Genomic DNA, 19,200 nt, shown 5'->3' on the forward strand with positions numbered 1-19,200 from the left:
TGTTAGAAGTGCCCAAAGGAAGGATTGCAATTTTAGGTGTTTCAGTGCTGTCTAAACAGGAGAGTCACCCTTTCTCCTCATGCCAACAATCCCTGCTCCCCAGAGCTATTTTTAGCATGTGTTATTGTTGTTGTTGTTTAAACACATGACATCTTATCATAGACATCCGGATGTCACATCTAGTTTGGTCCTAAACCAATGCCATATCCAGTTCCAAGACACGTCTTTATGTTTCCGTATCCAGGCAATGGCCCCTTATTCTCCATAGCAATGTCCCAACCATCCTCATCACCCTGCTTTCTATAGGAACATTTTTTCACTCTGGTTTCCCTACCACAATCACTTTAGTTAGTGCAGGGAGTAGTGCACATACCCAAGACCAGAGCTTTAATAACTGGGCTTTTAGTAAGGGCAACTACTGTGTCTGTAAAAGAATGGATCCTTCCACAAAAACATTTGGATCATTCAAATTGAATAGAAAGATAAGTAGGGGCTTTCACTCAAATGTAAGAGGGCTGTTTTCTGATGTAGATTCCCTGACAACTATATTCATTGTCCATTCCACTTGTCAGAGTACTCTGTCATCAGTCAGTGCCAGAAGGTGTCAGTCGCAAAGCGGCGAAAAAGATCAATAACCCTAGAGTCTTTTTTCCAGCATTTGAACAACTCCAGCTGGTGTGAAAATAAGCAACACTGCTGCACCCCACTCTTGGTCCATTTCTCCTGTACCACCCAATGCTGATGACATCCCGATATATTGATCTAGGGAGCATGTCTTTGTTATAATTTTTCCCCCGTTTGAAAATAGTATGGGAAGACATAAATTCTGTACTAACCCCAACTTAAGAAAGAAAAGGGGAGGACACGTTTTCTTCCTTGTGACCACATTGCTTTTTAGGTATGTTAGGCATATTTTTCTTTGCTTGGTCTTTTCTCCATTTCCTTAATACTCCACTTAGAATATATCAAAGTGTTATTCTAATACTATTATTTCATTCAAGCACAAGTGAGAAAACTCATTTTCAAAATTACTGGCCACAACGTTATTGAAGCTTTCATTTCTAGCACTTGTTGTGCTTTTTGAACGTTTTGGTTGTAAAGAAAGGTAATTTAAGAATCTAACCTGGAATGCTACAACCTCTGGCCCGCCCTTCAGCCCTTCCATTGCAAAGGTCTCCAGGTGCAGCTTAGGTAGCTGCAGGGTGAAGTCATTCCTGGTTGCCGCAGTCCGTGACAGCGAGATCTGATCTCTGACCTAAAAGGGAAAAAACAGTATCAATGGTAATTCCCCTTCAGACACATTAACTGGGATGAAGTGGGTCCCCTTGAGTCCACTGAGTGGACTTGCATTGATCGCTGGACCTGAAATCCATGAATAAATTTAGGACTAATTGATTTTTCGTTGCAAATAAATCTCTAATTCAGAGTGCTGGGAGAGAATGTTAAGAAGAAAAAGCATCTTCCTCTCTAGACTGAAATGAGATGGGAAGGAAAGTCACTAAAGGCTTCGTGTCCAACTGGTGCACAAAATTCCACAAACAAACACACAGTTTACAATTTGAGGCGAAAGAAATTAAAGTGCACACAGCAAGCACATTATGGATACAATAATTGCCTGTTTTATTAAATGAAATATTGCCATTTACCCTAAAATGGCACACACACCATGCAAAACCATTTTAAAAAGTGATAGCTTTGACCTTCTCACAAAGCTCTTATCTTAAAGCCTTATCAAAGAAAGGCCTTAATTTTGTTTTGTTTTAAATAGTAAATTAGGCCACAAAGCTATCTTTGACAATGGGACTGTTTTTTAAAAAACTTCAGTTTGTTGAGCAGTGTATTAGAAGTATTACAGGTGCCTAGAAAAAGACTGGTTCCAAAGATTAACTAACTTAATAGTAGACTTCCTGGACAAATAAGTAGCTCTGAAGGAAATCAGTATTATTTGCCAATGTCCGGGTAGTTTGGATTTAAAGTATTCCAAAATGCAGAGTTTAAAGAAACAACAACAAAATGCTCAGCATTGTAAATGAGAGATATCGATACACTTATATAGACAAATATAATCTTATGCAGTTGGTATTGTACTGCCACCTTCTGTCAAGGTGAGAAATACCTTCACTCATTATGTGTTCAGTAAAAATTCAAAGTATAACAACATTTGTAAAGATTTTTTTTTTTACCACTAGTTTCCATGTCCATATTAGTTTCACATCAAAACAAAGTATAGTCTTAGTAATACTTACCTAGGAGTAAGCCCCATTAGACACACTGGTTGCTATTGGACTTCATGATAAAACATAGCTGATTGTGACAGAAACAAGTATAAGCAAACTTTGAGATCACACATTCTCCCATCCTCCTCTGGATTAGAAATGTTTGCTTCTATGTTTAATTAACCACAGTTTATTTTAACGTCTGAACCCTAAACTGGGATTAATCTGAACTATGCTTTTTGCTGAAACAAGCCAGCTTCATAACCCATGGTTTGAAATTGGCTTGTTTCAAATAAAGCATAATTAAGATTTACAAGGGTTTGTTGGGTTTGGACAAATGACAACTTGTAGTTAATCAAAACTGGAAGCAAAAGTTTCTGAACTTATCCTCTCAGGCACTGGAGGAGGATAGAGAAGTGGGGAGGATGAGTGCCCAAGGCTTACCTTGGTCAGTTCCTATCATGACAGGCCGTGGTTTAAAATTACATCCAAACACAGTCAGTGGGACTTACTTCCAAGCAAATAAACATAGGATTACACTGTAATTTCAGTAAGTACAAGCAAAAGGTCCTGACATACATCATAGAATTTCAAATATGAATACTATTTACCTCTATTCCTACTTTTACCCTAGATTACTACATATTTTTATAATATTATTTTATATTATAAAAAAAAATCCAGCAATTAAATTGGACAGTATAACCTTGTGTCTCCAATTTCTGATGTATGTTAATATAGTATCTTTGAAATTAAAATTATTTCCCTGTAACAAATTATTTTTCTACTAAATTTTTAACTTCATAGTGGGAACAGAAAAAAAATGAGCCCAATGGCATACACAACACATACTTATTAGTTCTGGACCTTTTAACAGCACTATTTATCTATACACACTGAGGTACTTACCAATGAACAGTTAGAACACTCTACATAAAAGTTACCATGATAAAATCATGTTCTGAAATCCAATTTAGACTAATTTTAAATCTTAGTTGATATTTCTTTGTTCCTGTTACAAGTAATCATATTTTAAGAATAGCCTTCCATATTGTGGATTATGGTCCTAAATATTTTCCTCATAAATCCTGTAAATGTTTTAAAAATAATTCATTTTATTACTTTTAATATTTGTCCATGTTCACTCTTACACACATACACACACATTCTGTAAATATGATGTGCAAGTGTTAGGTGGGATTTTACAGATTTACTGGGTTGTGTGTACACACACACATATTATGTTCTATAGTCTATGGGAATAGGGAGCCTTACATTTCCCTGGCTGACCTAAAGAATTTCTGTCAATACCTGTGGCTGCCAAACATATGCCCTATAATGCAATTTTTATAACGGCATAGGTCTTCCACACATTTCTACCCTTACTGTTCGAAGTTCAGGATAGAGAGTCCAGTGGAACAAACACAGTCTCCAGGGTCTTCTGTCAGCATGTGTAATTTTGTTCAGATATTAATCTTGCCTAACGTAATGCAAACATGTTATTTTCACGATATCTATAGTAATATATATTTCACTTGATTTGTTAAGGTTTATATATGCTAACTTTTCAGTTTTTTCATTGTACCCAATATGCACACAGATAAAAGAAAACATTAATGTGGATTAAGGTACTAAGAATTTATCAACATCAAACCACCAGTGTTTTGCCTTCTACCCTTCTGAACCATAGTCAATAGATCTAAATATTTTACTGCACCCTGGCCAATTCATTGTTTGATGTTTAAAAACGCACCCAGAATCAAAGAAAATTTATTAAATTTGAGCCCCCAAATGAGATACTATTAGCTTTGAAAGTCAAGTTTAACTGCGATATTGATGATTCTCTTTTTTCTGTGACAAAATTCACCAGGGAAATCCCTGATGTCAAAGTACCAAAGCAGATTGCTAATACTGAGGAGGGAGGGGAGGGGAGGGAGGGAGCACAGGGAGTGGTGGGGGAGGCGAGAGAGTGGGAGGAAAACAATGTATATGCTATGTAGGTATAACATTGACAGCAGCAGGTCCTTTAACCCCATCCCTGTCTGGTTCTGTTCTTTACCACCAGAGTCTAACATAAGCTGGACAATAATAAAGCAAACAACATGTGTATCTTTAAAATGCAGTAAATGTAAGAGTAGATCATCATCAGAAAGGAATGTGATTGTTCCTTAGATATAAACCTCTGGATACCATAAGTCCCAAGCACATGTTTTAATGTTTTTAATTATTTCAGATAAGAAGGGCTGTATTTTTCCCATTCAAAGTATGCATGAATAATGTTTTGCTTAGCTATTTTAACAACAAGCAAACACTGGTTTCTTTCTGATAATTTGCCAAGGTATGTATTCAACTCAAAATGTACAGAGAGTGAGGGGAACAGAAACGCTTCACTTACAGATGTCATTTTTCCGGAATGGCCCTACTGAGTTCACTTTGGCCTAGTTCCCACTGTGATAGCAAATCTGTCTTTGCACCATGCCACTTCAGATTGCAGGTTTGGGCTCATATGACTGAATATATAAAATAAAAAACCCTCTACAATAAAACCAGTATGTCAATGAGAAGAATTCTAACCAGGCCTTCTTCCTGTTTTACCAGCTTTCCATATGAAGGGATTAAAAATAATAGTATGAAGAAGCATTCCATTGTGAGCCCCCCTGCAGTTTGAAGTACTATAGCCCAGCCCTGAAGGATTTGAAGTTGTGCTATGTCACCTATTATCAACACAACATTTTTCCAGTGTTGATTTACCACTGTAGCTTTAACCAGGTGCAAGTAAGTGCACGGTCCCAAGACTTTTGGGAGGAGAAAAGTCCACCCCTGCAACAAGGACCTTCTGTAAATTAGGCCCTTGCTGGTGGCCCTAGTTACACTCCACCCCACAACAGTCATTTGCCTAAATGAAATTTGAGAGAGAAATGAACTAAGTTCAAATTAACCAAATATGAATGAATGTTTTCAGGAAGAAAAAAAAATATGAAAATAATTTGGAAATCTGAAAAGAAGGAGGGGAACAACAATAAATTGAGGTGCCCATATAAGGTAAGGAAAGGGATATCTGGGAATATACTTAGAAGTGGTGATCCAGACGAAACCTCAAGACTAAAGACCTATGCAAACTTATTTGTACCTACTTTCTACATTCTGGAAATGGACACACACTTTCCTGTGGGAATCTAAGATGAAAGTCTTCAGGGTGACAAGCAGAAGGGATAAAAAAGGCTGGCTTGTAATGAACAATTAATTTCTATTTGACATCCTATCCAAGGACAATTTCCACATGCGGAAAGATTTCCTGTGGTATGCATGGATATCTTACATATGCAAACAGATGTTATAATTCCTAAAAAAAAACCTTTTATTTTGACTTTTAGATATTGTAGGGAAAGACTGTTCCATAAGATGAACTCCCAAGGCAGTTTTTTTAAACCTCTGTGTCTAAAAAGCAACATGAGATTTTGGCAGGGAAAACCCCGGAAGAGGAAGCGCATTCAACATGCCTGTGGTGTGCACCGCTGGATCACAGGAGGGTGTCAACTTAGAAAGGGGTTGAGATATTAGTGGGGCAGCATGAGAAGCTACCATAGGGAAGAGGTAAACATGCAGTCCATGCAATGTCAGATATAGGGCTCCGTTCTAAATAATCTAATATTTTTCTTCTTTTTTCTTTTACAGAGCTTTGTAGATTGATTTTTTTTAAAGGGATATTCCAGATCTTCACATTTCAACCAGAGGGGGCAGGCAGAAAAGAAGGATCAATACAAAATAGAACTTTAAAAGATTAAATAAATAACATTCTACCATATTAACGTATTCACCCAATTTTTTCGTACCATCTTTAAACAGAGTTATTATTTTGGCCTTTCCTGCAAAAGGGAGCCAAGTGGGTATTAACTGGGCAGCTACATCAACACCCTATCATTCCTATGTAAATAGCAAGCCTGCATGATTACATTTTCTGTATTTCCTCCCTCCTCACACAATGATGTTACATCATACATCTCCTGAAGTCAATGAAAAACTTCCAACTTTGAAAACAGTATGCTGGTTGTGTAAGCTGCACAGCTCAAGCCAATGATGGGCTGCTCCTGCTCCCAGAGGATCTTCAGGGACATGTAAGGGATCAATGTAGTGCTGGGCCACTACCTCCCGGTACACTGCAGAGTTCAGAAGCATATTTTTCAAAGTCTCAGAGCACAGATGCTGGCTGGGGATGATGGGATGTGTAACCAACACATCTGGAGGGCACCATGTTAGGGAAAGCTTCTTACTTGAAACCCCTTCAAACTAATTCCCTATGAGTGGAGGCTATCTGAGGTTATTCATACACTGATGCCTATACACATACTTAAAAGACATGCTGGCAAAACAGTCCACATGAACAAGTATCAAAAGCCAGGCATTTAAAGAACTGGTGTCCTCAGATTAGGTGTTGGCTGAACCAACAAGGTGATGCTGTACACAGCCATGAGGGACAATCCAGGTGCAGATCAGCGCCTCCAAGGAACAGTTTACACAACCAACAGACTTTATTTAATAACCAATTACAGGTATATTTTCACGGATGGCATTATGTCTTGAGAATTCAGAAGAAATATTATTACCACCTATGGAGGAAGAAAAATCAGAAAATGATGCCAGTCATTATTATATATTTGAGCAAGAGAGCCTGCATGTGGATCCAATCAGACTGATTTCTTAGCCGTGCGCTGAATGTGATGAAATAGGCACAGGAACTTCTAGAAATTAGCAACAGTTCTACATGTTTAAAGGCATAACCACATGCATATTTAGACGGAAAAAAAGTCCTACAGCTCCCAGCTAAGCACACATAGGATTGCCCCTAAATCTAGTAATTTTGGCCACCTATCTTAAAACTTGATTTTGTTCTGACTTTATACTGTTAGTTTTACCCTACCCAGTGCCTGTTTACCCTACCCTGTGCCTGTTTGCTTTCTCTTCCCCTCCTTATTGTTTTATCATGGTTTTATTAGAATGTAAGCCTATGCGGCAGGGTCTCGCTATTTACTGTTTTACTCTGTACAGCACCATGTACATTGATGGTGCTATATAAATAAATAAATAAATAAATAAATAAATAATAATAATAATAATAATTTGAATTTACCAGTCTATAAGTCATGTGAAATCAGCTTTAAACTGAGACAAGAGCTAAAAGGTCTTAACTTTAGCCACATGAAAAAGGCCCAGGGTCCCTAACTTGTTCTTTCTGTCTAGCACCAACCTAGTTCCTTGTTCACAGCAACAAATTGCCTTGTATAAAATGATCTAATAGGAAGTTAAAGTGTATTGATAAAGGCCAAATACAAATCAACATTGTAGTTAGTAGACTATTGACAGCTATCTGACATGCGTTTTAGCCTGTAGAGCTTGTAACGTATATTCACATATTTTGGACAGATAAATGTAACTTTTTGGATACAAATAACATGCGAGCTTTTGAGATGAAGCAGATAATGTGCATCCACCCTTACAAATTTACTTTTGGAGGAAATAAATTTCTTTTCTCTCTCTCTCTCTCTGTGTATGTAGAGTGGTGGTGGATAAAAACAGAACACTCTTCACCATTGACATCTTTGCTTCTTTAAAGATGACCTGATGCTGAAACAATCAGTTGAGTCTGTCTAAACCAAGGATGGGGAATGTGTGGCCCTCCAGATGTTATTGGACTGCAATTCCCATTAATTCCCATCTCATTATTGGCTATGCTGAGCTGCCATCCCACAATATCTGGAAAGCCACATGCTTCTCAACCCAGACTAAAGCAAAATGTGTTGGCTGCACCAAATTTCCCATCAGGGAGCTACAATAGTTTAAAAATCAGATTTGGTGTTTGGTGCAAGAGCTGCTGAAAGTGAACTGTGGGGGGAAAGCCATGTGCACTGTTGCTATCATGACAGACTAGGCCCCAGGAGGCCTCGGTTCTCATTTCCATTTGACTAAGAGGCTCAGTGGGTGACCTTGGGTAAGTTGCTAACTTTCAGCCTAACTTAATGCCACTGGGTTGCTGCAAGGAATAAATCAGGGACACCCATTTACACTGCCCCGAACTCCTTGGAGGTAGGATAGGACAGAAATGTAAAAATGACGAGTCAAAGCCCTTGGCTTCAGCTTCACATCAGCCATTTGAACTACATCATCATCACAGACACACTTCATTTCACAGAAGCTGAAACATGGTGACTTCAAACCTACCCAGTAAAGCAATGGTAGAATATTTGAGTCTATGAGCCAGTTCGCAAGTAATGATAACCTGCTGGTTAAATAACAACTTGTGAGCGATTGTGTTGCCTTCTGTCCGCTCACTGCTTCCACTTCATTTTCACTTTCGTAAACGAACCAGGAACAACTCATTCTTGGGTTGTTTATTGTGAGGAGTGAACCCAGAACTCTGGATTGTTGAGGGGGAAAACAATCCAGAGTTTTAACCCAGACTTCCAGGTTTGAATGTCACAATGAACAAACCAGGAATGGCACATTCTTGGGTTGTTTACAAAAGCAGAAGTGAAGTGGAAGCAGTGAGAGGATGGAAGGCAGTGCACCCTCTTGTTCCTCTGCAGCCCCAACTATGAATTATATAACCCATGGTTATTTGTGATGTGCAAACCAGGTCAATGTCTAATCATTAAGGTTTTTTCCCCTCATTAACTGGGTGCGGGGAATAAAACTTACATGAATTTCCAATCAATGATTGAAATGAAATGAAATGTTGTTCCCAGACTAATCAGAATTGTAGAAGTGAAAATAAAAGTTAATCTGGACATCTGGATATTTTATTATATACACCATGCATATGGACCTGACTTTTGCACTACACAATCTACAAGTGCACCACAGCTATAATGCACTGAACACTTCCCTGCGGGTAGGATTGGTAATAGCAGATATGCTCTCTTTCAGGAAGCTCGTTTGCAATTACTGACCTTCTCATCGAGGAACCCCTGATAAGCATCCATGGAACCCTGGAGTTCCAAGGAATTTAGTTTGAAAACCACTGCATTAATGGAAGGGGAAAGTAGAGGCCCACTTCTTTGCAAAACCTGTTGCTGAGAAAGATCCTGAAGCAATGTTTGAACACCGTAAGTCAAACACACCATAGACAAACTAGCAATAAATACTTTTTTTAAAAAAAACCCAGCAACGTACATTTAATATTGCAAAAGTTGTTTTAAAAGACATGAAACATATCAATAATATGTAGTCAGTGGTACTGCTCATGTGCTTAACACATCTGAGTTTTAAAAATTCAAGCAGTTCTAAACAGACACTCTGATAGAGTAGTTTTTTCTTAGCCATGTCTAACACGCATTATTAACTCAAGATGACATACAGGCTTTTAGGGTTATCATAGTATGCAAATACTTTTCAGGATAGCATATTGGCCTGAATATCATTACACTTCCTTCTAGCCCTACAATTTTGTGATATATGACTTGCTGAAACTATGACATGCAGATAGTTCCTCAAATTACTAGGAACAGAGAAAACCCCACTAAAGTTGAGGGATGGCTACTATAAGGATTAGAACATCAGAAGGTTTTAACTGTCAAAACCTGGATTAGATAATGGTTTGGGGGACCTCAACATCCATACCAAGGTTGCTTTATTTGGAGCGGTTCAGAATATCATGGTCACCATGATGACCATGGGGTCATCCCATCATGTCCCCAGCCCGACACATATAGAAAGACGCATTCTTGAGTTGATTTTCTCAGCTTGACAGTTGAGGATGGCTGTCTGAGGGTGGGAGAGCTTTTATTTACACCCTAGTCAGTCATAGTCGGATCACTTCCTGTTGAGAAAGACTCACAATGGCCTTTTCCTTCTACAGGGGCAGAGACCTACTAGAGTGGATTACCTGCGAGATTTATAGACTCTTCCAGATTCTGGAGGACCTGTTGGGAGTTTGCCATTGGCATTCCTGTGCCTGCTCGAACAGTTGATACGATCACTCACAAGTTAAAAAAAAAAATCAACACATTCAAGTCCACTGAATTAAATAGAAGAGTGTTAAGCACATGTTTAAATCTTCCTTTGGAAACAGAATTGTAAAAGTGCACAAGAGTAACTAGAGATTAGAGTGTTGGGTCATACTTTTGCACTAAGCCCAAAGCAATTGTTGCATCTCATATCTGGAGTCTAACAGATGACCATATTTGGAGTCAGGAATCTTCTTTAAATCAAATTGGCTAGACATCTGTGGGCCAGTATCATCCCCTGTCTTTGCTGTATTTGCTTAAACTAACTTGCCTGAAACATCCTGATTATTTTACTGAACTACTCCTTACATCAAAAAAGATTTTTTTGTCATGAGCAGCCTTTGTATGTTTTCTCCCAGATTTGATTTATAAATTAATCTGTAAGCGATCCGATGTGTAGTATGGAATTAATTTGGTACTTGGAAATTGCTGTGGCAATGGATACAGTGAAATAATCTCAGATCTCTTCCCGCACGGACAACTCTATCATTACGTATAGTGAAGTAATTGCCTCAGGCAGCAGATGCTGGGGGTCAGTGGTGGCAAACTCCAGGCTATTCCTCCTGGCTGTTCCACTCTGTTGGAGAAACACAGCTGTATATGCCACACTACCAGTCCTGGCCTACCTAAACTAACCTACTGCCTCAGGTGTGGTGGCGGATCCTATCCCATTGCCACTGTTGAAGTAAGATTCAAGCATTAATCTGGCTGTCTCCTGTATGTGGAACGGGGAAGGGGAACCACCCTGTCCTTTGCCTCAAGCAGCAAAATGTCTTGGGCCAGCCCTGCTTTCAGACATGTGTTTAAGCGTATCCTGTAGAAATGCAATATCTAAGTGCAATCTTACACATGTCTACTCAGAAATAAGTCCCACTGTTTTCAGTAGGGCTTACCCCATGGTAAGAACTGCAGCCCTACATAGAAAACAGAGGATATCACTGTAGTATTTAATCAAACCTAGGGTATTTTTAAAACAATACTACCTTGAAGTCAAAAGATGTTTTAAAAGAACAGCCCAATCCTATACATGCTTACCTAGGAGCAAATCCCACTGCACTCAGTTGGATATGCTTTGGAGTAGACATACATAAGATTGCCCTGTAAATTTTTCAGCTGGAATAAAAAGGAGAATGGCATTCTACTTTTTAACAACAACTAAGTTCAGGATAGCAACATTTTCTGAAAAATACCCTTGCAAGTAAAAACAAAAACACACTAGTCAGATGAAAAAAATAATTTGATCCAGGCCCTTTTAAGCAAACACTAAGCTCAATGCCAAAGCTATTCTGTATTTGTGGGATGTGCACAATAATATGTCCCTTATGAACAGATTTCATTGACCTTGGGCTGGAAGTGAACCCATGTCTGGAGAAAATAACGGCTAACGCATTAGTTAATTTCACAGTACTCCATGCAAGGAAGTTCCATACTTATGGCGAAGTATACACATGCACATTCATTAAAAAAAAAATCTTCAGGCTTCCCAAAAAATGAAGACAGACGGGCTCTGGCATTAGTTACTTCGATATGCCTAAGCTGAAAACAGTTAAACACATGAATATGACATTCTGAAATGTCTTATCTTTAGTTTGTCAAGGTTTTTAAATCCCTCTTGAGCTGGAGTGCCATTTTTAGCTTGGCTAGGTCAGAATGACACAGAACAATATGAGTGATGACACACTAGACAGCTATACGGACAGAGATGTCATCAGCAAGCCAGCTGTGCTAACACCTGTATGTCCTGCACAATTGATCTTTAGGAACATGGATCAAGGAAGTCAGGTTATTAGGGGATTAAGAGAGAGAGAGAGACAGAGATTTAAGACATTAAAAATAGGTGCATTAACAACATTAGAGATTATTTAAAGGCAATAATGAAATATAATGTAACTTTAATGTGTATGGATGTTTTCCTTTTGAAAGAAAGGTGGTATAAAGGGAAAAACAAGAACATAAATTTCTTTAAATGTAATATGCCATGTTCCTATTATGATAAAAAAAAATGGTAGAAGTCATTTTTCATGGAATGTTCTTTTAAAAACAAACAAATAAAAAAGTGGCTTTGTAACTTTTAAAATTATTTATTGTTTTCCTGTTGACTTCTTTACATGTGCCTACCGGTCTGTTTCACTTATGGCAGGTGCCAGTTGATAGGCAAAAGCCAAGAATAGGCACCGCACAAACAGTAACTATCTCAGATTCCTGTCTCTATCCTACCCATGCATCTGAGCCCAGCATTCTGGATTCCCAACTCAAGAGCAAAAACCAAGTCCCAAGTTTTAAAAGCATGAATGCATCAAAAGGAGGAATACCTGATTACATGGCTAAGCTTCTATACCAAAACAGCAGAAAATGAGTAGTACTGAGTACCCATGGATCCCATTGAAGGAAATAAACTTCATTGGCCATTTTAATTTTTAAAAAATCTGTGTGCACTAGAAAACCTAGTCCTCAAATGTCATTTACTCGGATCTCCTGATTTATCTGTATTCACTGTAGATAATTCAAGCCCTCGGTGTTGCTTCAAGGTTTAGTACAGTGCCAAGCGCATTGGGCAGTATCCAATACTCCCAGCATGCCAGCAGAACCCACTGCTAATGCATGCAAAGCTAGCAGTTCCAAAAGTAACTAGAAACAAGTTGGAACGAGCTCTGCTGACCTGTCCCAATCTGGAATCAAGTGCTTCTGCTCATTTCCAGAGTTTCTTTGGGAAGCAGCACTAACTTCCCATTGCACTAACAGTAGGCCCTACAGACACAATAGAATGAATAGAAGTGCAGCAGCAGCAGTATTGGATACTGCCCATTGTTGCACAAAATAAATATTAAAACAGAAATATCACTAGGAGCAACTGTAACATCTTGTAATTGGACTTCATAAGTATAACCTATACAAGTAGCAGTTCTGTTGATATTGCCACATTCAGAGCTGTCCGTGTCACATTTAGATGACAATGCTGGATTATTAACAAGAGGTGGCAATCAACACCATGTCCTGATTGTGAACTTCCAGAAGCCTCTGGTTGATCCACTAAGGCATTCCATAGGTTCTTATGTCTATGCTGTATGAGACCTTTGATTCTCAAGTTGGGAAAGAGCTCTGCAGAAGGAAATACATAACTGGTCTGCACATAATGACACCGCACAGTATGGGTTGTTGTTGAATCATGGATTGTTGTGACATGCAGACCCTGCACTATGGTTTAACTAGGGGTTGCTAACCACAAACAACCAAGAGTTCACAATCCTACAACAAACCATGGGTTCTCTTCCTGGGTTGTTTGTGATTACCAACCCATAGTTAAACCACTGTGCAGGGTTCACATGTTACGACAAACCACAATTCAATGGCAACTCACAATTCAATGACAACTCATACTTTGGGTTGTCATTACATGCGAACCAGTCTGCAGGTATTTCATAGGCAAAAATACAAGCATGTCCCAAGCTCTCCTCGAAATCCCACTTCTGGGAGCAAATCCATTGACAGATCCAGGAGATGTGCACTTTCCTAACCATTACTGTGTTGGTTGAGAGTGCTTGTGGATGGTGGTGGGGGGGGAACATGCCCATTCGGTCAGCTCAGGACAATTTCTCAAATTATTTTTTCAAATACAGGCAGTAAAACTTCTCTCTAGAAAAGCACATCAAATGTAATGTAGGAATGGCTGCTCATGTGTCTGTTTCTATCTGAACACATATCAAGATGCTAGTTCCTAATATATACAATAAAGAGACAAGTAGGCATGTGCACCCTATTACGTTTTACATGTTCCCCACCCCCCACAATACCCTACTGGGACTTGTATAAGGGAAAATAGCATGGTCCTCAGGCAAAACAGAATATGAAATATTTGCAGTAGATATTTTAAATGATGTGGAGACTGAGGACTGAAATGAAACCTCCATTTACTACAGACCATAAAACCACCATGATATGGTAATAAATCATATCTGTACAGATCAACTCTAAACTAGCAAACTGGGGGATTTTGAAAGTTACCTGGGTCTCAATCCATGCCCCATCTGATTTGTTATGCACTGAACATTAATTTAACTCTAATGTTGCAATCCTGTGCACACTTTCTTTGGACTAGTGCCAGGGACCTCAGTGGGACATATTTCTAAGAAAACATACATGGGATTGTGTTGCATGACTGACCCTACCACAGAAAGAAAACCCATATAAAACAATTATGAAGAATGAGTGTCTGAAATCCACAATCCTGGCTTTTACACGCTGTGAAAGAACAGGCAAAAAGCCAGGAGCTGCCATAGGGCAATTTGGAACACACTAATTCAAGAAGGTAAGACGTTCAAAGTTGCCTGTTGATCAAGCCATGTCAAAAGGAAACTGCATGGGAAAACAGAAAAAAGTGTGATGAGACTTGAAAGGTAAGCATGTTCATGGAATACTGGTGTGGAAGAATAGACAGTTTAGTTATGACAGTTTAGTTAGGAGGGGAGTCAGTCTGTGGAGAATGAGGAAGATCTGCTGGCTAGTCATATTATAAAGGGACTAGGAAAATCCTGAGGAGAAATTGAATAGCTAAGCCTGAATATTAAGTTATTCCTTCTCTGTGGGATAAACTTACGTGGCTGGTGGAGGAAGCAGGTGCTGTTTTGTATCAGGGAACTGCCCTAAGAACTTGCAAGAATTGTCACTGAGAAGAGTGTCTGGCTGGTAGGGTCATATGTCTAGGGACTCATGAGTTGTATCCTCTCTGGCAAAGGTGGGCAAAAAGTAGACCTCCAGATGTTTTGGACTTCAACTCACAACAGTCTTGGCCTTCGGCCATGTTGGCAGGAACTCATGGAAATTGAAGTCTAAAACATATGGAGATCTACCTCCTGCCCACTCCTGCTCTGAGTCATACTTTTTGACAGAGTTTGTGTTTGGCTGTGCATTATCATCCATCACATCAAAAAGCAGCTTGTGAAGGTTGAGAAATCAAAAGGTCCCCTCGTCAGCCAATAAGTCTAAGAAAGCTGAAGGTGTTGGCCTTGAAGTCAAATTGAGGGGGGGAAAGGGGGTGTGGACCAGTGAGCTTTTATTTCTAGTTGTTCTGACTTGGCTTGACACTCAGGGAGAGGATCTGATGGCACGCGCTCTGGTGTAGATTTTAGAGAGGTGTCAAATGTAGTAAAGCAAGGTCACATCCATTCAGGTCCACGGTCACAGTGAGGTAAGAAACTGTCAAGAACCTCTAGGGGATGCTGACTGCAGTGTTTCCATAAAGGGATTGCTATTGTCCAAGTAAGGGACTGTAGCCAACTAAGGCCTTGAGAAGGCTGGCAGGACCGGAACTTTCAGATGCTCCACCCCGTTGGATGCTAGCTCTATCCCTGAAAGGGTCCACGGCTACTTCTGTAGAATCATACTCTAAGTGTTCAAGTGAGAGGGAAAGTTGTGAAGGACTCATCTTCAGAGTGAGTTGAAGAGAGGACTATAGCCTTTGTCTGGAAGGTATATGAGGGAGTGCGGATGTTTCTCCCTGAAGGGCGCTGATCACTGGCTTATTGGTCTCTGCATCCTCCTCAGGGTGCTGCTAAGTCTCTGAGCCTGTCGACAAGATACTAGTCTTATCCACAGGCTCAAACAAAAAGTTTGGGAAACCTGTCCTTGAGTTGGAAATTTCAGAAAAACAAAGCATGTTCTTTGACTGGTAATTATATCAGAAGAATTCAAGACTAAGAACCTATATAGGCAATCATTTCGATCTAAAAGGAGAGGCGGGTAAGAAATAATTTTTTTATTATATTTTTATTATTATTATTATTATTATTATTATTATTATTATTATCATCATCATCATTTCACCACATGTCTGGACTTGAAGTGGTCAAAGTCCTCCTTACTGTTATTCAAAAGATCAAGCTACATCAGGTGGGCTAGGTCAACCTCGCGGTAATTTGATCATCTCTACCTGACCAACCTAGGTTGGGATCTATAATCTAGTTTTGATATATTTGCAATCTAGTCAACTAAATTGCTGCTTTCATGTATCAGAAAGAGAACTTTACTTATGGGAAGAGTAGCAGTATTTTCAGGTTATAGAACTGATATTTACAAGTGACCTTAGCACTCACGTTCTTCACACAGAATTAAAGCTCCCTATTTACAACTAGGATATTAATAAAGATAATATCAAGGATTTTTCTGCCAGAATATATTGGAAATGAGCCAATCAAACCACAATAAAAAGACATCTAGTTAGTACTGTTGAATTATCCAAAGTCTAATATGGTTACAGCAAATACAGGCCACCTTCCACAATGGAAGATCCTAAGAATAAACTTCATCTTTCTAAATTTCGTGGCAATGCTCTCCTGCTGTTATATAAAAAAGCCAAAAGCGTAGTATGCATTAATATTTCAGACTAGCAGTTACCTTTCTGGCCTGATTTTCCAGACTGCTCACAAGAAACCAACACCCAAATATAATATTTATTTTATCTATTTCATAAAAGGATCCACATCCTTGATTCTGTGTGCTCTGATAAGTAATTTAAAATACAATCCAACAAACAAGGAAAAAGCAAACACACACACACACACACACACACACACACACACACACACACACATATATATATATATATATATATATATATCAAACACACATTTATTTATTTTCAAACATTTCTGCCTTTCCTTTCCTCCTGGGAGTTCAAGGCAGCTCACAACAAACATTAAAAATGTAACAATTAAAAACATACTGACAGTTTAAAAACAAAAGCAGTAAGCATTAAAACTCAAAATAGCAGCAGAGAATAGAAATTCAAAAATAACTGAAATAGTTAAAATAGTTTAAAAAAGAGAGAGCAAAAGCCAATTAAAACAGCATTAATGCACACACATTCACTAAAATTAGAAACAAAAACAAATATTAACTCATAAAGACTGGATTTGTATGTACCAACGGGCCACAGTTTAAACAACTCCTAAGTTGTCATGCACGAACAGCAGAGAGCAGTTTATTGTTGGTTTAAGGGCTCCAGGTTCATATGTCACGTTCAACAACCAATGAATGTGCCGATCGTAGGTGATTGATTAAAAAGCAGGAGTGGCTGGTGCACTTTAGGCAGCCTGCCCGCTCTCTCTCGAGCTCCTCCCCAACAGCCCATAGTTTATTTAACATGTGGGCTGTTGTTACGTGCAAACCAGCAAGCCATCTCCAGTAACAGTTAACACTGAGATTCTTAACTTGCTCTTTTGTATTCAGCACAATCAGGTAAATGTTAGATATTCCCCCAAAGGGGTAGTTTTTCTCTAGAGAAACTCTTATCAAATACATATTATTGAGGATGACTCAACAATGAAGTCACTCTGGTTTGGGAACTCTAATGTTTCTGACAGTCTCCTCACATTGCGGGTAGTAGTGGGGAAAGAATTCAGATGTTTTTACTCTCATGTGATTGGAAAAAATGGAATCTCAGGTTGTGACGTGGCATTTATCTGTGACAGGTTTTGTGGTAAAAAGAGAAAATAAACTAAGAGGCTCACTTGTGTGAATTGGCCTAACTATTCTGATCCCTTGTTATCACCTTGTTGTCAGATAAACTGTGTCACTAAATTCGGAAGCTTACATATATGGTAAAAAAAACAAAAACAAGCTTAAGTGGCATAGATCAAAGCAGAGACTTTTAAACAATTTTTTCACATTGAACTGATCATTTTATTAAAAATGTTCAATGTTTCTCATTATGGCATTTTCAGTATACAGAATTTTAGATACTTTGTATGCAAATGTTGATAGACAATTAGTATTAGAGATTTTTAAAAACTTCAGCCAGCATCTCAGAGAAAAAGAAATTCCAAACTACAATTTCTGAAATACAAAACGCCCTGGTTCACACAATCACCATGGCTTAAAGCATGCTGGGGAAATTTTCCTAATGACCTGCCTGGGTACAACTTGTGGTGTCATCTGAACCTGCATGGCATGACTTGTTTGAGGAAACAATCCTCAAATAACCTATGGGCTGTTGCTGGGTTATTTGAGGATCGTTCTTCCCTCACACAAGCCATGCTGCTTGGCTTTAGACAACACAGCAAGCAACATCTGCATGGGTAATTACCCAAAAGGAACTGGCACGTGCCATGGCTCACCAAGGTGACCTTGCAAAGCTGGCCATTGTGACAGTGCAAAGGGCAGGAACTAAAAGCTTTACTTACATTCTGAAAGGTAGATTCCATTGATTTCATGTGACCAGCAATTAATTCTTTATCTCTGTTGAATAGAGTAAAACAAAACAACTCATAATAGAGGGTAGCTAGCATGCTTACAGTTGCAATTAATGTCACAACAATGATTAGCTAGCTTTAACAACAGCCTTATGATTTGTTGTCCTTGGCTAACTCCAATGCAAATATAGTTTAGATAACTATAAGGATACTACAAGCAACATTTCCCCTTCTTTTTCATCTGAATGAAGGTCAAGCATATGGTGTTACTAGTAGAAAGCTGATTGATGACCAAGTCTTTACAAACTTCCGCTGTGAAGACTGATATCAGCTCCACCCAGGATGCCACATTGGACAATACTAGATGGGCTCATAGTCTTTCTGGTGTTTGTTAATGAAGTACTATGTAGGCTTCCACAAATTCAAAATGTGATTCTTGTGGCAGAGGAAAGTTTGAATCGTCCAGTAGATCTAAATGTAAAGGAACCAGAAATGTTGAGAATGGAAAAAAATGGTAACATGGCCACAATAGCTATAGAGGGCATGTGCATACAGAACCACCAAACTGGCAGATAAATTAAGTGGCTGGGAATCTCAGTTCTACTGGCACAGCTGAAGGGAGCCAGGCAGCCATGAGATGGTACTGGGAGGGCACATTCAATTTTGTGAAGTGAGGGGAAGGTGTTATGAATTTGAAAACTTTCCTCTCGTATCGTGAAATGAAACAATCAGCAGCACACATAGAAACCACGCTGCTGCTTCTCCACTGCAAAGCGAAAGGGGAGAAATTTACAGCAG

General features: G+C 38.9%; 1 protein-coding gene across 3 annotated transcripts in view; it reads right to left on the minus strand.

The window, feature by feature from the left end:
• The window catches only part of CCDC171 (coiled-coil domain containing 171), a 210,964-nt gene that overhangs the window by 75,054 nt on the left and 116,710 nt on the right, over nt 1-19,200 (minus strand). For all 3 annotated transcript variants that reach the window (XM_063129238.1, XM_063129237.1, XM_063129239.1), the window contains 2 exons: nt 18,394-18,448; nt 1,124-1,255 (listed from right to left, as the gene is read on the minus strand). In XM_063129238.1, the coding sequence (XP_062985308.1) occupies nt 1,124-1,255; nt 18,394-18,448 (187 nt within the window). The remainder of the gene's footprint in view (nt 1-1,123; nt 1,256-18,393; nt 18,449-19,200) is intronic.

This window comes from Elgaria multicarinata, chromosome 6 (assembly GCF_023053635.1).
Source record: "Elgaria multicarinata webbii isolate HBS135686 ecotype San Diego chromosome 6, rElgMul1.1.pri, whole genome shotgun sequence".
Classification (NCBI taxonomy): Eukaryota; Metazoa; Chordata; class Lepidosauria; order Squamata; family Anguidae; genus Elgaria; species Elgaria multicarinata.